This window comes from Bombina bombina, chromosome 6 (genome assembly GCF_027579735.1).
Source record: "Bombina bombina isolate aBomBom1 chromosome 6, aBomBom1.pri, whole genome shotgun sequence".
In the NCBI taxonomy this organism is placed as follows: domain Eukaryota; kingdom Metazoa; phylum Chordata; class Amphibia; order Anura; family Bombinatoridae; genus Bombina; species Bombina bombina.
The window spans coordinates 619,619,006-619,644,871 of record NC_069504.1 but is presented as its reverse complement, the minus strand read 5'-3'; the positions used below and the strand labels follow the sequence as shown (position 1 = coordinate 619,644,871).

General features: G+C 40.9%; 1 protein-coding gene across 4 annotated transcripts in view; it reads left to right on the top strand.

Moving 5' to 3' along the window:
* The window catches only part of CHD2 (chromodomain helicase DNA binding protein 2), a 1,035,232-nt gene that overhangs the window by 551,092 nt on the left and 458,274 nt on the right, over positions 1-25,866 (top strand). For all 4 annotated transcript variants that reach the window (XM_053717628.1, XM_053717629.1, XM_053717630.1 and 1 more), the window contains one exon: positions 3,869-4,021. In XM_053717628.1, the coding sequence (XP_053573603.1) occupies positions 3,869-4,021 (153 nt within the window). The remainder of the gene's footprint in view (positions 1-3,868; positions 4,022-25,866) is intronic.

Below are 25,866 nucleotides of genomic sequence, written 5' to 3'. Positions count from 1 at the left end.
TTTGGTTGAAATCTTGGTCGGCTGATGCGTCTTCCAAGAACAAGCTACTTAACATTCCTTTCAAGGGGAAAACGCTGTTTGGCCCTGACTTGAAAGAGATTATCTCGGATATCACTGGGGGTAAGGGCCACGCCCTTCCTCAGGATCGGCCTTTCAAGGCAAAAAATAAACCTAATTTTCGTCCCTTTCGTAGAAACGGACCAGCCCAAAGTGCTACGTCCTCTAAGCAAGAGGGTAATACTTCTCAAGCCAAGCCAGCTTGGAGACCAATGCAAGGCTGGAACAAGGGAAAGCAGGCCAAGAAACCTGCCACTGCTACCAAGACAGCATGAAATGTTGGCCCCCGATCCGGGACCGGATCTGGTGGGGGGCAGACTCTCTCTCTTCGCTCAGGCTTGGGCAAGAGATGTTCTGGATCCTTGGGCGCTAGAAATAGTCTCCCAAGGTTATCTTCTGGAATTCAAGGGACTTCCCCCAAGGGGGAGGTTCCACAGGTCTCAGTTGTCTTCAGACCACATAAAAAGACAGGCATTCTTACATTGTGTAGAAGACCTGTTAAAAATGGGAGTGATTCATCCCGTTCCATTAAGAGAACAAGGGATGGGGTTCTACTCCAATCTGTTTATAGTTCCCAAAAAAGAGGGAACGTTCAGACCAATCTTAGATCTCAAGATCTTAAACAAGTTTCTCAAGGTTCCATCGTTCAAGATGGAAACCATTCGAACTATTCTTCCTTCCATCCAGGAAGGTCAATTCATGACCACGGTGGATTTAAAGGATGCGTATCTACATATTCCTATCCACAAGGAACATCATCGGTTCCTGAGGTTCGCATTCCTGGACAAACATTACCAGTTCGTGGCGCTTCCTTTCGGATTAGCCACTGCTCCAAGGATTTTCACAAAGGTACTAGGGTCCCTTCTAGCTGTGCTAAGACCAAGGGGCATTGCTGTAGTACCTTACTTGGACGACATTCTGATTCAAGCGTCGTCCCTTCCTCAAGCAAAGGCTCACACGGACATTGTCCTGGCCTTTCTCAGATCTCACGGATGGAAAGTGAACGTGGAAAAGAGTTCTCTATCTCCGTCAACAAGGGTTCCCTTCTTGGGAACAATAATAGACTCCTTAGAAATGAGGATTTTTCTGACAGAGGCCAGAAAAACAAAACTTCTAGACTCTTGTCGGATACTCAATTCCGTTCCTCTTCCTTCCATAGCTCAGTGCATGGAAGTGATCGGGTTGATGGTAGCGGCAATGGACATAGTTCCTTTTGCACGCATTCATCTAAGACCATTACAACTGTGCATGCTCAGTCAGTGGAATGGGGACTATACAGACTTGTCTCCGAAGATACAAGTAAATCAGAGGACCAGAGACTCACTCCGTTGGTGGCTGTCCCTGGACAACCTGTCACGAGGGATGACATTCCGCAGACCAGAGTGGGTCATTGTCACGACCGACGCCAGTCTGATGGGCTGGGGCGCGGTCTGGGGATCCCTGAAAGCTCAGGGTCTTTGGTCTCGGGAAGAATCTCTTCTACCGATAAATATTCTGGAACTGAGAGCGATATTCAATGCTCTCAAGGCTTGGCCTCAGCTAGCGAGGGCCAAGTTCATACGGTTTCAATCAGACAACATGACAACTGTTGCATACATCAACCATCAGGGGGGAACAAGGAGTTCCCTGGCGATGGAAGAAGTGACCAAAATCATTCTATGGGCGGAGTCTCACTCCTGCCACCTGTCTGCAATCCACATCCCAGGAGTGGAAAATTGGGAAGCGGATTTTCTGAGTCGTCAGACATTGCATCCGGGGGAGTGGGAACTCCATCCGGAAATCTTTGCCCAAGTCACTCAGCTGTGGGGCATTCCAGACATGGATCTGATGGCCTCTCGTCAGAACTTCAAAGTTCCTTGCTACGGGTCCAGATCCAGGGATCCCAAGGCGGCTCTAGTGGATGCACTAGTAGCACCTTGGACCTTCAAACTAGCTTATGTGTTCCCGCCGTTTCCTCTCATCCCCAGGCTGGTAGCCAGGATCAATCAGGAGAGGGCGTCGGTGATCTTGATAGCTCCTGCGTGGCCACGCAGGACTTGGTACGCAGATCTGGTGAATATGTCATTGGCTCCTCCTTGGAAGCTACCTTTGAGACGAGACCTTCTTGTTCAGGGTCCGTTCGAACATCCGAATCTGGTTTCACTCCAGCTGACTGCTTGGAGATTGAACGCTTGATCTTATCGAAGCGAGGATTCTCAGATTCTGTTATCGATACTCTTGTTCAGGCCAGAAAGCCTGTAACTAGAAAGATTTACCACAAAATTTGGAAAAAATATATCTGTTGGTGTGAATCTAAAGGATTCCCTTGGGACAAGGTTAAGATTCCTAGGATTCTATCCTTCCTTCAAGAAGGATTGGAAAAAGGATTATCTGCAAGTTCCCTGAAGGGACAGATTTCTGCCTTGTCTGTGTTACTTCACAAAAAGCTGGCCGCTGTGCCAGATGTTCAAGCCTTTGTTCAGGCTCTGGTTAGAATTAAGCCTGTTTACAAACCTTTGACTCCTCCTTGGAGTCTCAATTTAGTTCTTTCAGTTCTTCAGGGGGTTCCGTTTGAACCCTTGCATTCCGTTGATATTAAGTTATTATCTTGGAAAGTTTTGTTTTTAGTTGCAATTTCTTCTGCTAGAAGAGTTTCAGAATTATCTGCTCTGCAGTGTTCTCCTCCTTATCTGGTGTTCCATGCAGATAAGGTGGTTTTACGTACTAAACCTGGTTTTCTTCCAAAAGTTGTTTCTAACAAAAACATTAACCAGGAGATTATCGTACCTTCTCTGTGTCCGAAACCAGTTTCAAAGAAGGAACGTTTGTTGCACAATTTGGATGTTGTTCGCGCTCTAAAATTCTATTTAGATGCTACAAAGGATTTTAGACAAACATCTTCCTTGTTTGTTGTTTATTCCGGTAAAAGGAGAGGTCAAAAAGCAACTTCTACCTCTCTCTCTTTTTGGATTAAAAGCATCATCAGATTGGCTTACGAGACTGCCGGACGGCAGCCTCCCGAAAGAATCACAGCTCATTCCACTAGGGCTGTGGCTTCCACATGGGCCTTCAAGAACGAGGCTTCTGTTGATCAGATATGTAGGGCAGCGACTTGGTCTTCACTGCACACTTTTACCAAATTTTACAAGTTTGATACTTTTGCTTCTTCTGAGGCTATTTTTGGGAGAAAGGTTTTGCAAGCCGTGGTGCCTTCCATTTAGGTGACCTGATTTGCTCCCTCCCTTCATCCGTGTCCTAAAGCTTTGGTATTGGTTCCCACAAGTAAGGATGACGCCGTGGACCGGACACACCTATGTTGGAGAAAACAGAATTTATGTTTACCTGATAAATTACTTTCTCCAACGGTGTGTCCGGTCCACGGCCCGCCCTGGTTTTTTTAATCAGGTCTGATAATTTATTTTCTTTAACTACAGTCACCACGGTACCATATGGTTTCTCCTATGCAAATATTCCTCCTTAACGTCGGTCGAATGACTGGGGTAGGCGGAGCCTAGGAGGGATCATGTGACCAGCTTTGCTGGGCTCTTTGCCATTTCCTGTTGGGGAAGAGAATATCCCACAAGTAAGGATGACGCCGTGGACCGGACACACCGTTGGAGAAAGTAATTTATCAGGTAAACATAAATTCTGTTTTTTCAAATAATGATAGCAAGAGAACAAAGAAAAATTGATAATAGGAGTAAATTAGAAAGTTGCTTAAAATTGCATGCTCTTTCTGAATTACAAAATAAAAAATTTGGGTACAGTGTCTCTTTAAGCTTTAATTTCAACTTCTAATAGCATGGTAACTAATTAAATTATTGTTCATCAGGCTTTAATCAAGGGCAGTGGAAAGCTTGTTCTGATGGACAAACTGCTAACAAGATTACATGAAAGAGGAAACAGAGTGCTTATATTCTCCCAGATGGTGCGCATGTTGGACATACTAGCTGAATATCTCGCCATTAAACACTATCCATTTCAGGTACTGTAACATTGGGGGGAGATGTGGGGTGCTTTGGAAAAGAGGAACTAGCTAGGTAGATTGTAGCTGAGTGCAGTGTGCAGAGCTGAATGAATAGATAATTGGCAATGTTGTAGGCTATATGTATTTTTATTTGTATAACATTGCCATGTACAGAACATTTTTTTTAAAAAAATTTTATTGAGGTTAATTACAAGAAACAACATACATGCAATACGTCCAGAGAAATATAACTACAGAAGATAAAATAGCAAGACAGGCATATTGTGGCATCACAGAAAAATACAGATATGTATAGAACAGCTTAAACCTCACATTTTCAAATTTTTGCTTGCATTGATGTATACTGAAATCACATATTTCTTATTATTGTGGAAAACATAAATACTAATACAGGAGAAGTTGAGGGTTGCATAGTAAATATTCATTCTCACTGCTAAACAAACATGGGCAATATGTTTCACACCTGGGCAAGTACCGCTCTGTGTGAGTGATATGATAAAACATATAAATACAAATTATTAAGTTCCAGGTTTTAGACTAAACTGGTAAATAGTGATGATCAATTTTGTTAAACTGAGTGAAGAGCAAACTGGTAAATAGTGCTGATCAATTTTGTTAAACTGAGTGAAGAGCATGTGGTAAACCCTCTGTCAAAGAGTTACTGTTAAGAGAATGATTGGGGATGCGGTATAGGAGAGATAAACTGTGTAGATAGTCCATTTTCATTTGAGACCCTTTTAATGGCTTGCTACCTCATGGGACAAAGAATTATTTACATTTGACATAAAGATTGCTTTAGATGTTCCGTCATTTTTTTTTTTTGTTGAGGACACAAAGTCTGTATTTGACTCTGGTAACATCCTTCCTTCATCAGTTTTGGTCTATTTTGCTGACCGACTCCAGTCTTCCTGGCTGGGGGTGGTCTGGGTTTCTCCAAGAGTGCAAGGAGTATGGTTTCGGTAGCTGCTTTAGACACAGTTTATTTTGCTCCATTTTTGCTTGAGACCCATTTTAATTGCTTGCTACCTCAGTGGTCAAATAATTATTTACATTTGGCATACAGATTGTTTTCTTGACGACACAAAGACCCTGGGGGGCATCCTTCCTTTGTCAGTTTTGGCCTATTGTGCTCACAAACGCAGTCTTTCTGGCTGGGGGATGGTCTGTTTCTTGAAAAGTACAAAGAGTTTGGTTTCCTCTAGAGCAGGGGTTATCAATTGTGGACCTCCAGAGGTTTTGGAACTACATTTCCCATTATGCTTAGCCAGCTGAAATGATGAACCCTGCTCTAGAGGCAAGCCCTGGCCCGTATTGAGGGAGGAAGCGTTTTTCTCCAGTTGGACAGTTGGACAACATCTTGGCGGTAACTTCATGATTCATCAAGGGGAATATCCCCAGTCCGCTGGCCATTCAGGAAGTGTCTAAAACTATATATTAGGCAGAGATTGCTCATTACTCCCTATTGGCAATTTGCATACCAGGTGTGAACTGGGAAGTAGATAATATCAGTGATCAATCGATCCATCCAAGAGAGTGGTATCTCCATTAGGAAATTTTTGATCACTCATAGTTCAAAATGAGCTTACAGGAAATAGATCTGATGATCTCTCATTTAAATCACATGTTTCCAAGCTATTGTGCGAGTTCAAATGCTCTCCTATTAGAGGCCTAGTTGTGTCCATGGGACTTTCATCTAGCATACCCGTTTCCAAGAATCATACTTGAACCATTCAGGAGTCAACGTCATTAATATTAAAGTGATGGTAAATCCAAGCTTATAACAAGCGCTAGGATTTACCATCACTAAAAATTAAGTGGAGTTTAAGTGATGAGTGTGTAAAAAGGATGCTAAACTCGTCCACGGCACATCGTTCTTCTACCAATGAGGAGCCGCTTGCACCTCTAAACCAATAGCCCTGCGTGCATACAGAACACTGTCAGTTGACATGCACGGCTATTGGTTCAGAGGTGGAAAAGTCACCTCATTGGTAGAAGAATGATGTGCCGTGGGTTTAAAACCCTTTTTACATATCTCGTCACTTAAACTCCACTTGATTTTTAGTGATGGTAAATCCTAGCGTTTGTTAAACGATTGGATTTGCTATCACTTTGATTGCTCCAGCCTGACTCTGCAGGACTTTGTATGCAGATATAATTCAGATTCTTCTTGCGCTCCATTGCTCTTCCTCTGTGACGAGACCTGTTGTCTCAAGGTTTTATTTTTGTTTCTCTCTACTTTTATTGGCATGGAATTTGAACGCCTAGTTTTGAGACTTAGAGGTTTCACAGATTAGGTTATTACATTTTTGATTCAGGCCAGAAAGAATATAACACACAGGTTTTTATCCCTGCATTTGGAAAACATTTTTTAATTGCTGTTCTTCCACAAGGATTTCTTGGTATTCCTTTAGGATTCCTAGAATCCTTCAGTTTTTTTATAGGATGGCTTTGGCAAGGGTTTGTTCTTTAATTACTAAAAGGCTAATTTCTGCTTTGTCTGTTCTTTTTTTTATAGGAAATTAGGCCACTTGTGAATCCTATTTCTCTACCCTGGAATCTGAATATAATTTTCTCTTAAACGTTCTTTGTTTGAACTAATGCATTCCATTGGTATCTACTTTTACCTTGGAAAGTACTTTTACTATTAGCAATCTCTTCAGCAAGGAAATTTTGAGTTGTTACATTTGTCTTGTATTTCCAATTGTCCACAAGGAGAAGGCTATTTGTCCTAAATATGATTTCTTTTACAAGATATGACGAGTACACAGATTTCATCCTTACTTATCGGATATCGCCTTCTAATCAGCAGGAGGAGGCAAAGAGCTCCACAGCAGAGCTGCATAAATAGCTCCTCCCTTCCCCCCAACCCAGTCATTCTCTTTGCCTGTGTTAGTGATAGGAAGAGGTAAAGTGAGGTGTTAGTTTAGATTCTTCAATCAATAGTTTTTTTATTTTTAAATGGTGCCAAAGTGTGCTATTTTATACAGAGCAGCTTCTGATTTTTAGGCTGTGGGAACTGGTGGATTTTTGTCTCCACTGTGCCTCCCATGATTGAGCTGTGTTTTCTGTGTGTGGTCTTGGAGGTTGTAACTAAGACATTTTGCTTTCACAGGACCTCAGGAGGAAGAGTGGACCTCTTGACACTGAAGTTGTGCATGCTGTTCCTCAGCATGGAGGTAAGTGCAGTTTTTTATTCTGGGACACAGCAAAAATATTTCGGATTAACTGTACTTGCACTATTATATTGGGGGCTAAATCTGAGGTTTCCCTTTAACTAATAGTGAAATATCCAGTCATTCTGGCAGTCTAATAACCTAGAATCACTGGGATATGGGTACAAGACCGACATTGTTTATTTATTCAGACACTCTGGCATTGTGTTATGAGCCTAGAAGTGCTGGGAGATATTATGTGGAGATGTACTATAACCAGACACTCTGGCATTTATTGTTGGGCCTGAAGCGCTGGGACATACTGTGTGGGGTTGTTTAGAACGGCCTGGCTGCGCTGGGGACAGTTCCGGAGAGAATATGTTTTTATTAGACTCCGGTACATGGCGGCTTTGTCTGATGTGATTGACAGGTTGTTTACCCCCCACGAAGGACGGGGCTTAGTGTTATTCGTACGCTTTGACAGCACAGTTTCCTATTGCGGTCCCGGTTTACAGCATCTCCTCACGGCTCCTAAGTCTGCTTGTAGGTATATTTACAAGCGATTTTAGGTGCACCATGCTTGCGGTGTTCAGACTGATCGCGGGGGCAGGTAGGAGCTGCAGCAGAGCTGCGGCGAGGTGACTGAGTAATTTTCAAAATTATACCAGTGTTATTTTTCAAGGGCCCGCGTACAGAGAATGTGAAACTTTTCTCTCTACCTCATATTTCATTCAGAGCCATTTTTCTTTAAAGATACAGTACTCAGCATATATTTTATTATAGTCTGTTTTTATAAAAATATATAATCAGTGAGTTGGACCAAGTTTGCTGGTTGTTTAGGTTATCAAAATGGATGACCTTGAACAAAGTACATGCCCTATGTGTTAAGATGCCATTGTGGAACCCCCTGTTACGCTTTGCCCACCATGTATTGAGAGGGCTTTAAAGTATAAAGAGCAAATTTTCTTTGATAAATATATGTCTAATGAATGCCCTCAGACTGATGAGATTCAGGGTATGCCGCATCTTTCTCCCCAAGCATCACAGCCTATAATGCCCGCGCAAGTGATGCCATGTACTTCAACAGCGTCTGCGTCATTTACTCTGCAGTTTATGGCTGCAGTCATGTCATCCACTCTTTCAGAAGTTTTGTCTAAATTGCCAGTGTTGCAAGGCAAACGTAGTAGAGGATAAACCCAGGTGGTCCATGCGACTTATGGTTCTTTGATGGCGATCTCCGATGCACCTTCCCAGGGTTCTGAAGTGGGGGGTAAGGAGGTTCTGTCTGATGGAGAACTGTCTGACTCAGGCAGTGCATTGCCCAAGACAGATTCGGACGTCCTGTCTTTCAGATTTAAGCTTGAACACCTACGCCTTTTGCTGCGTGAGGTTTTGGTGGCTCTGGACGACTGTGACTCTATTGTGGTCCCACCAGAGAAATTGAGTAAGATGGACAGGTACTTAGAAGTTCCTTCTTATTCCGATGTTTTTCTGGTTCCTAAGAGAATTTCTGAAATTGTTACTAGGGAATGGGAGAGGCCAGGTATCCCGTTCTCCCCTTCCCCTATTTTTAAGAAGATGTATCCTATAGCTGACACCATTCGGGATTCCTGGCAGACGGTCCCTAAGGTGGAGGGGGCTATCTCGACCCTAGCTAAGCGTACGACTATCCCTATAGAGGACAGTTGTGCTTTCATAGACCCCATGGACAAGGAGTTGGAGGGTCTTCTTAAAAGACTCTATGTTCAGCAAGGGTTTTTATTACAACCAGGGGCCTGCATCGTAGCAGTCACAACTGCAGCTGCTTTATAGTTTGATGCTCTAGAAGAATCTCTTAGGACTGAGACTTCTTTGGAGAAAATACAGGATAGAATTAAGGCCCTTAAGTTGGCTAATTCTTTTATTACAGATGCTTCCTTTCAGGTCTCCAAATTGGCGGCTAAGAGTTTGGGCTTCTCCATTGTAGCACGAAGAGCCTTATGGTTGAAATCTTGGTCTGCAGATGTGTCCTCTAAATCCAAGATTTTGGCTATTCCTTTCAAAGGAAAGACCCTGTTCGGGCCTGACTTGAAAGAGATCATTTCTGATATAACGGGAGGGAAGGTTCACCTCCTCCCTCAAGATAAAACATCTAAGTAAAGGGGTAGACAGAGTAATTTCTTTCATGTAATTAGCAAGAGTCCATGAGCTAGTGACGTATGGGATATACGTTCCTACCAGGAGGGGCAAAGTTTCCCAAATCTTAAAATGCCTTTAAATACACCCCTTACCACACCTACAATTCAGTTTTACAAACTTTGCCTCCCATGGAGGTGGTGAAGTAAGTTTGTGCTAGATTTCCACGTTGATATGCGCTTTGCAGCAGACTGAAGCCCGGTTTTCCTCTCAGAGTGCAGTGAATGTCAGAGGGATGTGAAGAGAGTATTGCCTATTTGAATACCATGGTCTTCCTCTAGGGGATCTATTTCATAGGTTCTCTGTTATCGGTCGTAGAGATTTCTTCTCCTACCTCCCTTTTCAGATCGACGATATACTCTTATATACCATTACCTCTACTGATTCTCGTTTCAGTACTGGTTTGGCTGTCTACTATACAGTATGTAGATGAGTGTCTTAGGGTAAGTAAGTCTTATTTTATTTATGACACTCTAAGCTATGGTTGGGCACTTTATATGTAAAGTTCTAAATATATGTTTTAAACTTATATTTGCCATGATTCAGGATAATCAGTATTCCTTCTTTCAGACTGTCAGTTTCATTTTTTTGGGAAAATGCATATGAATAAATATTTTTTCTTACCTTAAAAATTTCAATTTGACTTTTTTGCGGGCTGTTAGGCTCGAGGGTGCAGAAAATGCTTCAATTTATTGCGTCATTTTTGGCGAAAAATTTCGTCATTTCCGGCGTCATAGTTGTCGCCGGAAGTTTTCACGTGGTTGCGTCATTTTTTGACGCATGTGTGTTAGACGTTTTTTGCGCAAAAAATGTGGCCGTCATTTTTGGCGCCAAAAAATATGGGCGTCATACTTGGCGCCAAAAAATGTGGGCGTCATACTTGGCGCCAATTTTTTTCACATTCTTTCAGTCTCACTTTTTTGTTGCTTCTGGTTGCTAGAAGCTTGTTTGTTTTGCATTTTTTCCCATTCCTGAAACTGTCATTTAAGGAATTTGATAATTTTGCTTTATATGTTGTTTTTTTCTATTACATATTGCAAGATATTTCAAAAACTGTTCCTGTATCAGAAAATACTGAGGGATTCCTGATGACTGATATCAGTCCTACCAAAGCTAAGTTCATTTATTTTATTGTTATGAATGTTTATCTTTAGCTATGGTTTGTAATAAGTTTTTATGATAAACGTTTACATGCAGAGTCCATTAGTATTTATGCATTATATATTGCTATTCTTTTTACATCTTATGTACAAGATATACTTAGGAATTTATAAGAATATTTTTCAGATTCTATTATAAAGGCTTTGTCTGCTATCCCGCCTTCTAATAAAAATTTTAGGTCTTTTTTAAACTTCTCATTTAGTTGATGAAGTTTCAAATGACCAACAACATACTAAATTATCCTTCTCTGATGATGTTTTTTCTCATTCAGAATATTCTTCATCAGATATTGACACTAACAAATCTACTTTTTTATTTTTAAATAGAGTACATTTGTTCTTTGTTGAAAAGGTGTTGATTATTTTGGATATTGAAGTAACTAGTTCTTTTGATTTTAAGACTAGCTAACATTTAAATTCTGCTTATTAACCTTCTGTGGTTTCTTCAGAGTTTTTTTTCCAGTTCCTGATACTAGGGAATGGAATAGGCCGGGAATTTCTTTTATTCCTTCTTTAAGGTTTTTAAATTGTATCCTTTGCCGGCAGTTAGTTTTGAGGAAGATCCCCCAAGTTAATGGGGCTATCTCTACTCTTGCTAAACATACTACTATTCCTATAGCAAATAGTATTTATTTTTTTCCTTGGGAAACTTGTATCTTATTTAAGGAAAATTATTTATTTTCAGGTACTTTTCTTAGACCTGTAATTTATTTGGCTGATGTTGCAACTGCTTCAACTTTCTGGTTGGATACTTTAGTGCAACATGTATCGGATTATGATTTGTTTAGCATTTTTAAGTTGATCAACATGCTAATAATTTAATTTGTGTCGTCATTTTTTTTATATTTTCGCAAATGAGGTTTAATCTATGTCTTTAGGTATTTTAGCTAGGAGAACTTTGTGATTTCAGTCTTGGAATACTAATTTGATTTCAATTCCATATTTCTTTTTTTCCAAGGTAATCAATTATTTGGTTCACAATTGGATTAAATTCTTCAACTGTTACTCTGGGCTTCAAGATTGAGTTCTAAGGCTAAATTTTAAGCTTTTATTAGTTTTTGTTCTTACTAAGGAACGGAATTCTAAATTCTTCCCCAAGTAACATGTTTATAATTGGAGGTTTTCTTCATTCAATTTAAGCCATTTAAAAAATCAAAGTTAGCTCCCCAAATTTGCATGTAGGTGCAGTTCTTATTCCAGCTTAGCTGGTAAGGGGCAGGTTAAGACTTTTTTAAAAAAATTTGTTTGGTTCAATTCTGTCCAAACTTCTTAGATTTGGATACAGAATAGGATTTAGAGTAAAAACGTCTGTGAGAAGTATTTTTTTCTCTAACATATTCCAGCTATTCCAGTAAGGCTCACACTTTCCTGAAGTGTGTTTCAGTCCTGTATGTATTGGATTCTTGTGAAGCGCGGCTGGTCACCCGTTGGGGCTCAAGGCGCTGCTCAGACCTGGAGTTTTCTGGGGTATTTATACCAGTTCCTTTTTAGGAACAGGGTTTGGGGGTTTTATTCAAAACTATTCATTATCCTAAAGATAGAAAATCTTTTTGAATTGTCATATAAGTATACCATCTTTTAGAATGGTGTTTATATGGTCTATTCTGCCTTTTTTGGTCAGTGATGGCATTATTTGTTTACAATAGATACAATAGATGCATATCTTCATTTTCTGTTTTCATTCAGATTATTTTTATTTTCTGAGATTCTCTTTTTTGGCAAGCATTACCAATTTGTTGCTTTTCCTTCTGGTCTAGCGACAGCTCTAAGAATCTTTTCAAGGTTTTCAGTGTTTCCTTATTTGGACGGTGTCGTGGTACTGGCTCAGTCTTTTTTCGTTCTGCGGAATCTCATATGATTCAACTTTTTGTTGTTTCTTCAAGACATGGTTAGAGGATCTTTTTATCAAAAGCTCCTTGATTCCTCAGACAATGTTCACCTTTTTTTAGGTTTCCAGATAGATTGTGTCAATGTCTTTGTCTCTAGCAGACAAGTGACAATTTTATTGGGTTCCGTTTGTCGGAACCTTCAGTCTCTATTATTTCCTTCAGTTGCTATATGCATGGAAGTTTTTGGTATTATGGCTTCAGCATTGGATTCGATTCCTTTTGCTCATTTTCATAAGAAACCTTTCCAGTTTTTTATACTGAATTAATGGTGCAGGGATTCTAGGATATCACTTTTTATATCTTTGAATCCCAATGTTCAACTATCTTTGATTTGGTGGTTAGATCACCATCATATAGTTCTATGGGTCTCTTCGGTTCATTCAACCTGGACCATGATCACTACAGATGCAAGTCTTTTAGGTTGGAAGGCTGTCTGGGGATCTCTGTCAGCACAAGGGGTTTGGAAAATCTCAGGCGGCGAGATTACCAATCGATATTTTGGAACTCCGTGCATTTTTCAGAGTTCTTCAGTTTTGGCTTCTTTTTGAAGAAAGAGACGTTTATTGTTTTTCAGACAGACAATGTCACAACTGTGGCGTATGTCAATCATCAGGGTGGGACTCTCAGTCCTTAGGCTGTGAAAGAAGTATCTCGGATACTTGATTGGGCTAAATCCAGCTCCTAATTTCTGTGGTCCATTTCCCAGGTGTAGACAATTGGGAAGCGGATTATCTCTTTCAATCAAGCTTTTCATCCGGGAGAATGGTCTCTTTACCCAGATGTGTTTTTTTCAAATTGTTCAGATGTGAGGGCTTCCAGAAATAGATCTGATGGCATCTCATCTAAACAAGGAACTTCCCAGGGGCCTATTCAGGTCCGGCGATCCTCTGGCGGAAGCAGTGTATGCATTGACACTTCCTTGGAGTTATCAATCTGCCTATATTTTTTCACCTCTGGTTCTTCTTTTTAGAGTGATTTTTAAAATCATCAGGGAGCAATCTTTTGTGTTGCTGGTGGCTCCAGCATGGCCACACAGGTTTTGGTATATGGTTCTTGTTCGGATGTCCAGTTGCAATCTTGGTCACTTCCTTTAAGGCCAGACCTTATATCTTAACATTCATTTTTTCCATCAGGAACTCAAATGATTAATTTGATGGTATGGAGATTTAACGCTTAGTACTTAGTCATAGAAGTTCCTCTGACTCAGTGATTAATACTATGTTGCAGGCTCGTAAATCTGTGTCTAGTAAGATTTATTATCGAGTTTGAAAGATTTACATCTCTTGATGCTCTTATCATAAATTCTCTTGGCATTCTTTTAGAATTCCTAGGATTTTATAGTTTTTTCAGGATGGTTTAGATAAGGGTTTTTGTCTGCAAGTTCCTTGCAAGGACAAATCTCTGCTTTTTCTGTGCTGTTTTCACAGAAAAAATTGCTAATCTTTCTTATTCATTGTTTTGTTCAGGCTTTGGTTCGTATCAAGTCTGTCATTTAAGCCAATTTCTCCTCCTTGGAGTCTTAATTTGGTTTTGAGGGCTTTACAGGCTCTTCCGTTTGAGCATATGCTTTCTTTGGACATTTAAATTACTTTCATGGAAAGTATTGTTCCTTTTAGACATCTCTTCAGCTAGAACAGTTTTTTGAATTATATGCTCTTTCTTGTGAGTCTCCTTTTTCTGATTTTTCATCAGGATAAGGTGGTTTTGCTGTCTTCTTCTCAATTTTTACCTAAAGTTGTGAATTTTAACAACATTAGTAGAGGAATTATTGTCCCTTCCTTGTGTCCTAATACTAAGAATTCTTTGGAGAGATTCTTACATTCTTTGGATGATATTATGTTGAAGCTACTCAGATTTCAGAAAGACTTCTAGTCTATTTATCTTTTCTGGTTTTAGGAAAGGTCAGAAGGCTTCTGCCATTTCTTTGGCATCTTGGTTAAAGCTTTTTGATTCATCTTGCTTATTTGGAGTCGGGTTAATCCCCGCCTCAGAGGATTACTGCTCATTTTACTAGGTCAGTTTCTACTTCCTGGACTTTTAAGAATGAAGCTTCTGTTGATGAGATTTGCAAAGTAACGACTTGGTCTTCTTTGCATACTTTTACTAAATTCTACCATTTTGATGTTTTCTCTTCTTCAGAAGCAGTTTTTGGTAGAATAGTACTTCAGGCAGCTGTTTCAGTTTGATTCTTCTGCTTCTAACTTCAGTTTTTTTCATTATAAAAATTGAAACTTTTGATTTGGGTAGTGGATTCATTTTTCAGCGGAATTGGCTGTCTTTATTTTATCCCTCCCTCTCTAGTGACTCTTGCGTGGAAGTTCCACATCTTGGGTATCTGCTATCCCATACGTCACTAGCTCATGGACTCTTGCTAATTACATGAAAGAAAACATAATTTATGTAAGAACTTACCTGATAAATTAATTTCTTTCATATTAGCAAGAGTCCATGAGGCCCACCCTTTTTGTGGTGGTTATGATTTTTTTGTATAAAGCACAATTATTCCAATTCCTTATTTTTGATGCTTTCGCGCCTTTCTTATCACCCCACTTCTTGGCTATTCGTTAAACTGAATTGTGGGTGTGGTGAGGGTGTATTTATAGGCATTTTAAGATTTGGGAAACTTTGCCCCTCCTGGTAAGAATGTATATCCCATACGTCACTAGCTCATGGACTCTTGCTAATATGAAAGAAATGAATTTATCAGGTAAGTTCTTACATAAATTATGTTTTTCGTTCCTTTTGAAATGTCAAGGGAGTCCCCTCTTCCTCTTCCGCTAAGCAGGAAGGGAATTATGCACAATCCAAGTCCGCCTGGAGATCCAACCAGGCTTGGAACAAGGATAAACAACCCAAGAAGCCCGCTGCTGCTCCCAAGACAGCATGAAGGGGCGGCCCCCGCTCCAGGACCAGATCTAGTAGGGGCAGACTTTCTCTCTTTGTCCAGGCTTGGATAAGAGACGTTCAGGATCCCTGGACACTAGAAATCGTGTCTCAGGGGTATCAGTTGGAGTTCAAAAATTCCTTCCCAAGGGGGAGGTTTCTTCTTTCACGATTGTCTGTAGACCAGATAAAAAGAGAGGCGTTCTTATGTTGTGTAAAAGACCTCTCCACTATGGGAGAGATTTGTCCTGTTCCAATACAGGAACAGGGGCAAGGGTTTTACTCAAATCTTTTTGTGGTTCCCAAAAAAGAGGGAATGTTCCGTCCCATTTTAGATCTCAAGTGTCTAAACAAGTTTCTCAGAGTCCCATCCTTCAAGATGGAGACTATTCGGACAATTCTTTCATTGATCCAGGAGGGTCAATATATGACTACTGTGGACTTAAAGGATGCATATCTGCATATTCCTATCCATAGAGATCATCACCAGTTCCTGAGGTTTGCCTTTCTGGACAAGCATTTTCAGTTTGTGGCTCTTCCTTTCGGACTGGCCACGGCACCCAGGATCTTCATGAAGGTTCTAGGGTCTCTGCTGGCGGTTCTCAGACCGCGGGGAATTGCAGGGGCGCCTTATCTGGACGATATTCTGATCCAGGCGTCTTATCAGTTGAGAAAGTCCGACATGGTTCTATCCTTTCTAAGGACTCACGGGTGGAAGGTAAATCTAGAAAAGAGTTCACTAATTTCACAGACAAGGGTTCCCTTCCTGGGAACGCTAATAGATTCTACAGGGAGTGCAGAATTATTAGGCAAGTTGTATTTTTGAGGATTAATTTTATTATTGAACAACAACCATGTTCTCAATGAACCCAAAAAACTCATTAATATCAAAGCTGAATAGTTTTGGAAGTAGTTTTTAGTTTGTTTTTAGTTATAGCTATTTTAGGGGGATATCTGTGTGTGCAGGTGACTATTACTGTGCATAATTATTAGGCAACTTAACAAAAAGCAAATATATACCCATTTCAATTATTTATTTTTACCAGTGAAACCAATATAACATCTCAACATTCACAAATATACATTTCTGACATTCAAAAACAAATCAGTGACCAATATAGCCACCTTTCTTTGCAAGGATACTCAAAAGCCTGCCATCCATGGATTCTGTCAGTGTTTTGATGTGTTCACCATCAACATTGCGTGCAGCAGCAACCACAGCCTCCCAGACACTGTTCAGAGAGGTGTACTGTTTTCCCTCCTTGTAAATCTCACATTTGATGATGGACCACAGGTTCTCAATGGGGTTCAGATCAGGTGAACAAGGAGGCCATGTCATTAGATTTTCTTCTTTTATACCCTTTCTTGCCAGCCACGCTGTGGAGTACTTGGACGCGTGTGATGGAGCATTGTCCTGCATGAAAATCATGTTTTTCTTGAAGGATGCAGACTTCTTCCTGTACCACTGCTTGAAGAAGGTGTCTTCCAGAAACTGGCAGTAGGACTGGGAGTTGAGCTTGACTCCATCCTCAACCCAAAAAGGCCCCACAAGCTCATCTTTGATGATACCAGCCCAAACCAGTACTCCACCTCCACCTTGCTGGGGTCTGAGTCGGACTGGAGCTCTCTGCCCTTTACCAATCCAGCCACGGGCCCATCAATCTAGCCCATCAAGACTCACTCTCATTTCATCAGTCCATAAAACCTTAGAAAAATCAGTCTTGAGATATTTCTTGGCCCAGTCTTGACGTTTCAGCTTGTGTGTCTTGTTCAGTGGTGGTCGTCTTTCAGCCTTTCTTACCTTGGCCATGTCTCTGAGTATTGCACACCTTGTGCTTTTGGGCACTCCAGTGATGTTGCAGCTCTGAAATATGGCCAAACTGGTGGCAAGTGGCATCTTGGCAGCTGCACGCTTGACTTTTCTCAGTTCATGGGCAGTTATTTTGCGCCTTGGTTTTTCCACACGCTTCTTGCGACCCTGTTGACTATTTTGAATGAAACGCTTGATTGTTCGATGATCACGCTTCAGAAGCTTTGCAATTTTAAGAGTGCTGCATCCCTCTGCAAGATATCTCACTATTTTTGACTTTTCTGAGCCTGTCAAGTCCTTCTTTTGACCCATTTTGCCAAAGGAAAGGAAGTTGCCTAATAATTATGTACACCTGATATAGGGTGTTGATGTCATTAGACCACACCCCTTCTCATTACAGAGATGCACATCACCTAATATGCTTAATTGATAGTAGGCTTTCGAGCCTATACAGCTTGGAGTAAGACAACATGCATAAAGAGGATGATGTGGTCAAAATACTCATTTGCCTAATAATTCTGCACTCCCTGTATATCCATGAAAATCTTCTTGACGGAGGTCAGAAAGTTGAAGATTCTGAATACATGCCGATCCCTTCAGTCCAATCCTTGGCCATCAGTGCCTCAGTGCATGGAGGTAATTGGATTGATGGTGGCGGCGATGGACATCATTCCATTTGCTCATTTTCATCTCAGGCCTCTGCAGCTGAGCATGCTCAGACAGTGGAATGGAGATTATGCAAATTTGTCTTCTCAGATAGAACTAGATCAGGAGACAAGAGACTCTCTTCTTTGGTGGTTGTCGCAGGATCATCTGTCTCAAGGGACGTGCTTCCTCAGACCCTCATGGGTGATAGTGACAACGGACGCCAGTCTACTAGGATGGGGCACAGTCTGGAACTCCCTGAAGACTCAGGGTGTGTGGACTTGGTCGGAGTCTCTACTTCCAATCAATATTCTGGAGTTGAGGGCAATTTTCAATGCTCTTCAGACTTGGCCTTACTTGGCTTCGGCCAAATTCATCAGATTTCAGTCGGACAACATCACGACTGTGGCTTACATCAATCATCAGGGAGGAACGAGGAGTTCCTTAGCGATGACAGAAGTATCCAAGATAATTCGGTGGGCGGAGGCTCACTCTTGTTATCTGTCAGCAATCTACATCCCAGGAGTGGACAACTGGGAAGCGGATTTTTTGAGCAGACAGACCTTTCATCCAGGGGAATGGGAACTCCATATGGAGGTATTTGTCGCCCTGATTCTCAGATGGGGCAGACCGGAGCTGGATCTTATGGCATCTCGCCAGAATGCCAAGCTCCCAAGGTACGGATCCAGGTCCAGGGATCCTCAGGCCGAAATGGTAGATGCCTTGGTCATTCAACCTAGCTTATGTGTTTCCACCATTTGCTCTCCTTCCCTGGGTGATTGCTCGGATCAAACAGGAGAGGGCTTCAGTGATTCTCATCGTTCCTGCGTGGCCTCGCAGGACTTGGTTTGCCGATCTGGTGGATATGTCATCTCTGCCACCTTGGAAGCTTCCATTGAATCAGGACCTTCTCATTCAGGGACCCTTCCATCATCCGAATCTAATTTCTCTACAACTTACTGCTTGGAGATTGAACGCTTGATTTTATCTAAGCGAGGGTTCTCTGATTCGGTCATTGATACCTTGATTCAGGCATGTAAGCCTGTTACTAGAAAAATTTACCATAAAATATGTTGTAAAAATCTTTATTGGTGCAAATCCAAGGGTTACTCATGGAGTAAGGTTAGGATTCCTAGGTTGTTGTATTTTCTCCAAGAAGGATTGAAGAAGGGGTTATCAGCAAGTTCCTTAAAGGGACAGATTTGTGCTTTATCTATTTTGCTACACAAACGTCTGGCAGATGTTCCGGATGTTCAGGCCTTTTGTCAGGCTCTGACCAGGATCAGGCCTGTGTTCAGATCAATTGCTCCTCCCTGGAGTTTGAATTTAGCTCTTAATGTTCTTCAAGGTGTTCCGTTTGAACCTATGCATTCCATAGATATTAAGTTATCTTGGAAAGTTTTGTTTCTGGTTGCTATTTCTTCTGCTCGCAGAGTTTCTGAGCTTTCGGCATTACAATGTTATTCTCCTTATCTTATTTTCCATTCTGATAAGGTGGTGTTGCGCACCAAACTTGCGCCTACATTTAGAGTTTTGTCGGTAAAGACCGGCGGTGCTAACTCTCCTTTTTTTTCCCAGCGCACCCTTAAGACCACGCTGGTATTTAGAATTGTCTGAATGGCTGCGTTAGCCTAAAAAAAAGGGAGCGTTGAGCATAATTTAGCTCCACTTCAACCCTCAATACCAGCAATGCCTACGGTAGCAGTGAGCTGGAAAAACGTTACCGTGCACGATATCCCCATAGGAAACAATGGGACTGAGCTGGCTGAAAAAAAAAACTAACACCTGCAAAAAAGCAGCGTTCAGCTCCTAACGCAGCCCCATTGTTTCCTATGGGGAAACACTCTCTAAGTCTACACCTAACATGAACCCCGAGTCGAAACACCCCTAACCTTACACTTATTAACCCCTAATCTGCCGCCCCCGCTTTGGCTGACACCTGCATTTTATTATTAACCCCTAATCTGCCGCTCCGGACACCGCCGCAACCTACATTATCGTTATGAACCCCTAATCTACTGCCCCTAACATCGCCAACACCTATATTATATTTATTACCCCCTAATCTGCCCCCCAACGTCGCCGCCACCTACCTACACTTATTAACCCCTAATCTACAAACCGGACCTCACCTCCACTATAATAAATGTATTAACCCCTAAACCGCCGCACTCCCGCCTCAAAAGCACTATAATAAATTGTATTAACCCCTAATGTGCCCTCCCTAACATCGCCGCCACCTACCTACAATTATTATCCCCTAATCTCACGCCCCCAATGTCGCCGCTACTATAATAAAGTTATTAATCCTTAAACCTAAGTCTAACCCTAACACCCCCCTAAGTTAAATATAATTCAATTAATCTAAATAAATTCACTATAATTAAATAAATTATTCCTATTTAAAACTAAATACTTATCTATAAAATAAACCCTAATATAGCTACAATATAACTAATAGTTACATTGTAGCTATTTTAGGATTTATATTTATTTTACAGGCAACTTTGTATTTATTTCAACTAGGTACAATAGCTATTAAATAGTTAATAACTATTTAATAGCTACCTAGTTAAAATAATTTCAAAATTACCTGTAAAATAAATCCTAACCTAACTTACAAATACACCTAACACTGCACTATCAATAAATTAAATAAATTACCTACAATTAGCTAAACTAAAATACAATTAAATAAACTAATCTATAATACAAAAAAAACCCACACTAAATTACAGAAAATAAAAAAAAAATTACAAGAAGTTTAAATTACAAAGTAATCAGCTCTTTTACTTGTAAAAAAAAAATACAACCCCCAACATTAAATCCCACCACCCACATTACCCCTACTCTAACCCACCCAAACCCCCCTTAAATAAACCTAACACTAACCCCCTGAAGATCTCCCTACCTTGAGTCGTCTTCACCCAGCCGAGCCGAATTCTTCATCCAAGCGGAGCAAGAAGAGGTCCTCTATCCGGTAGAAGTCTTCATCCAAGCGGCGTCTTCTAACTTCATCCATCCGGAGAGCGGAGCGGAGCCATCTTACATCCAGCCGACACGGAGCCATCCTCTTCAACCGACGGACTAAGGACGAATGACGGTTCCTTTAAGGGACGTCATCCAAAAATGGCGTCTCTCGAATTCTGATTGGCTGATAGGATTCTATCAGCTAATCGGAATTAAGGTAGGAAAAATCTGATTGGCTGATTCAATCAGCTAATCGGATTGACCTCGCATTCTATTGGCTGTTCCGATCAGCCAATAGAATGTGAGGTCAATCCGATTGGCTGATTGGATCAGCCAATTGGATTGAACTTCAATCTGATTGGCTGATTAAATCAGCCAATCAGATTTTTCCTACCTTAATTCCGATTGGCTTTGGATAAAGACTTCTACCGAATAGAGGACCTCTTCTTGCCCCGCTTGGATGAAGACTTCTACTGGATGGAGGACCTCTTCTTGCTCCGCTTGGATGAAGAATTCGGCTTGGCTGGGTGAAGACGACTCAAGGTAGGGAGATCTTCAGGGGGTTAGTGTTAGGTTTATTTAAGGGGGGTTTGGGTGGGTTAGAGTAGGAGTATGTGGGTGGTGGGTTTTAATGTTGGGGGTGTTGTATTTTTTTTTTACAGGTAAAAGAGCTGATTACTTTGGGGCAATGCCCCTGCAAAAAGCCCTTTTAAGGGCTGGTAAAAGAGCTGATTACTTTGTAATTTAGAATAGGGTAGGGCATTTTTATATTTTGGGGGGCTTTTTATTTTATTAGGGGGCTTAGATTAGGTGTAATTAGTTTAAAATTCTTGTAATTTTTTTTTATTTTCTGTAATTTAGTTTTTTTTTTCTCTTGTAAGGTGTATCCAGTCCACGGATCATCCATTACTTGTGGGATATTCTCCTTCCCAACAGGAAGTTGCAAGAGGAAACCCACAGCAGAGCTGCTACATAGCTCCTCCCCTAACTGCCATATCCAGTCATTCTCTTGCAACTCTCAACAAAGATGGAGGTAGTAAGAGGAGAGTGGTGAAATCTAATTTCTCTGAGACTGACTGGCTGGAGATTGAACGCTTGATTTTATCAAAGCGTGGCTTCTCCGAGTCAGTCATTGATACCTTAATACAGGCACGAAAGCCTGTCACCAGGAAAATCTACCATAAGATATGGCGTAAATATCTTTATTGGTGTGAATCCAAGAATTACTCATGGAGTAAGGTTAGGATTCCTAGGATATTGTCTTTTTCTCCAAGAGGGTTTGGAAAAAGGATTATCAGCTAGTTCTTTAAAGGGACAGATTTCTGCTCTGTCTATTCTTTTACATAAGCATCTGGCAGATGTTCCAGACGTTCAGGCATTTTGTCAGGCTTTGGTTAGAATCAAGCCTGTGTTTAAACCTGTTGCTCCTCCATGGAGCTTAAACTTGGTTCTTAATGTTCTTCAAGGGGTTCCGTTTGAACCTCTTCATTCCATAGATATCAAACTTTTATCTTGGAAAGTTCTGTTTTTGATGGCTATTTCCTCGGCTCGTAGAGTATCCGAGTTATCTGCTTTACAATGCGATTCTCCTTATCTGATTTTCCATACAGATAAAGTAGTTCTGCGTACAAAACCTGGGTTTTTACCTAAAGTGGTATCTAATAAGAATATCAATCAAGAGATTGTTGTTCCATCATTGTGTCCTAATCCTTCTTCTAAGAAGGAACGTCTTTTACATAATCTGGACGTGGTCCGTGCTTTAAAGTTTTACTTACAAGCTACTAAAGATTTTCGTCAAACATCTACTTTGTGGTTTACTCTGGACAGAGGAGAGGTCAAAAGGCTTCGGCAACCTCTTTCTTTTTGGCTAAGAAGCATAATACGCTTAGCCTATGAGACTGCTGGACAGCAGCCCCCTGAAAGGATTACAGCTCATTCCACTAGAGCTGTGGCTTCCACCTGGGCCTTTAAAAATGAGGCTTCTGTTGAACAGATTTGCAAAGCGGCGACTTGGTCTTCGCTTCATACCTTTTCAAAATTCTATAAATTTGATACTTTTGCTTCTTCGGAGGCTGTTTTTGGGAGAAAGGTTCTACAGGCAGTGGTTCCTTCCGTTTAAGTACCTGCCTTGTCCCTCCCTTCATCCGTGTACTTTAGCTTTGGTATTGGTATCCCACAAGTAATGGATGATCCGTGGACTGGATACACCTTACAAGAGAAAACACAATTTATGCTTACCTGATAAATGTATTTCTCTTGTGGTGTATCCAGTCCACGGCCCGCCCTGTCAGTTTAAGGCAGGTCAAAATTTAGATTTAAACTACAGTCACCACTGCACCCTGTGGTTTCTCCTTTCTCGGCTTGTTTCGGTCGAATGACTGGATATGGCAGTTAGGGGAGGAGCTATGTAGCGGCTCTGCTGTGGGTTTCCTCTTGCAACTTCCTGTTGGGAAGGAGAATATCTCACAAGTAATGGATGATCCGTGGACTGGATACACCACAAGAGAAATAAATTTATCAGGTAAGCATAAATTGTGTTTTTTTTGTATTATAGATTAGTTTATTTAATTGTATTTTAGTTTAGCTAATTGTAGGTAATTTATTTAATTAATTTATTGATAGTGTAGTGTTAGGTTAGGATTTATTTTACAGGTAATTTTGAAATTATTTTAACTAGGTAGCTATTAAATAGTTATTAACTATTTAATAGCTATTGTACCTAGTTAAAATAAATACAAAGTTGCCTGTAAAATAAATATAAATCCTAAAATAGCTACAATGTAACTATTAGTTATATTGTAGCTATATTAGGGTTTATTTTATAGGTAAGTATTTAGTTTTAAATAGGATTAATTTATTTAATTATAGTAAATTTATTTAGATTAATTTAAATTATATTTAACTTAGGGGGTGTTAGGGTTAAGGTTAGACTTAGGTTTAGGGGTTAATAACTTTATTATAGTAGAGGCGACGGTGGGGGCGGCAGATTAGGGGTTAATATTTGTAGGTGGCGGCGATGTTAGGGAGGGCAGATTAAGGGTTCATAAAATTTATTATAGTGTTTGCTAGGCGGGAGTGCGACGGTTTAGGAGTTAATACATTTATTATAGTGGCGGCAATGTCCGGTCGGCAGATTAGGGGTTAATAATTGTAGGTAGGTGGCGGCGACGTTGGGGGGGGGCAGATTAGGGGGTAATAAATATAATATAGGTGTCGGCGATGTTGGGGGCAGCAGATTTGGGGTTCATAGGTATAATGTAGGTTCCGGCGGTGTCCAGAGCGGCAGATTAGGGGTTAAAAAAAATATTATAGGGTTTGCGATGTGGGGGGGGGGGGGGCTCGGTTTAGGGGTTCATAGGTAGTTTATGGGTGTTAGTTTATAGCACAGTAGTTAAGAGCTTTATGTTCCCGCGTTAGCCCATAAAACTCTTAACTACTGACTTTTTTTGACGGTAGGAGTCTTGTCGGTAGAGGCTCTACCGCTCACTTCTTCGGGACTCGTAGTACCAGCGTTAGGCAAATCCCATAGAAAAGATAGAATACGTAATTGACGTAAGGAGATCTGCGGTAGCCTCGAGTCGCAGAAAGAAAGTGAGCGGTAGACCCTTTCCTGCCTCACTCTAAATTCCAGGGGGCGTTAAAAAGCAGCGTTAGGACCCCTTAACGCTGCTTTTGACGGCTAACGCCAAACTCTAAATCTAGGCCTTGGTTTTCTTCCTAAGGTTGTTTCCAACAAAAATATTAATCAGGATATTGTTGTTCCTTCCTTGTGTCCTAACACTTCCTCTAAGAAGGAGCGTCAGTTACATAATTTGGACGTAGTCTGTGCCTTGAAGTTCTACTTGCAGGCGACTAAGGATTTTCGTCAAACATCTTCATTATTTTTTGTTTTTTCTGGAAAACGTAGGGGTCAGAAAGCTACGGCTACCTCTCTTTCTTTTTGGCTGAGGAGTATCATCTGTGTTGAATACGAGACTGCTGGACAGCAGCCTCCAGAACGAATTACGGCTCATTCTACTAGAGCTGTGGCTTCCTCATGGGCATTTAAAAATGATTCTTCTGTTGAACAGATTTGCAAGGCTGCAACTTGGTCGTCTCTTCACACTTTTTCCAAATTTTCCAAATTTGATACTTTTGCCTCGTCTGAGGCTGTTTTTGGGAGAAAGGTTCTTCAAGCAGTGGTGCCTTCTATTTAGGTTCCTGTCTTGTCCCTCCCTTTCATCCGTCTCCTATTGCTTTGGTATTGTATCCCATAACTAAGGATGAATTCCGTGGACTTGTCATATCTTGTAAAAGAAAAGGAAATTTATGCTTACCTGATAAATTTATTTCTTTTACGATATGACGAGTCCACCGCCTGCCCTGTCGTTTTTTTCTAAGACAGGTGTTTAGTTTTGTTAAACTTCGGTCACCTCTGCTCCTAGGATTTTCCTTTCTTTTCCTAACTTAGGTCGAATGACTGGGTTGGGGGGAAGGGAGGAGCTATTTATGCAGCTCTGGTGTGGAGCTCTTTGCCTCCTCCTGCTGACCAGGAGGCGATATCCCATAAGTAAGGATGAAATCCGTGGACTCGTCATATCATAAAAGAAATAAATTTATCAGGTAAGCATACATTTCCTTTTTACTCCTAAGATATTTTCTCTGGAAAATTCCAATCAAGAAATGGTTATTCCTTCATTATGTTCAGATCATGCTAACTCTAAGTAGCGGCTATTTCTTGTTCGGATAGTCCATGCTTTTACGTTTTATCTCCATGCTACTACAGATTCCAGACAAACGTCTCATTTTTCTCTACTCTGGTACTCGTAAGAGGCAGGAAGCTACTAAGGTATCGCAAGCCTCTTGGCTCAAAAAGTGAGTCGCAAGGGTAGTCACCTATTAAGCATATAACAGCTCTTCTCGAGCATTTTTTTTTAATTTTTTTTTTATTATGCTTCTTTGGAGCTGATTTACAAAGCTGCAACATGTCTTCTCTGCATATTTTTTTTCTTCATATTTGTATCGCTTTCAGGTTTTGCTTTTTTGCAAGCAGATTTTGGCAGGAAAGTCCTTCAGGCCGCAGTGCAGTGTTGGTTAATTAAGAACTGCTGGGGAAAATTGTCCCACCCTTTCCGTAACTTATACCTTCAGCTTGGGTATTAATCCCATATGTTATGGA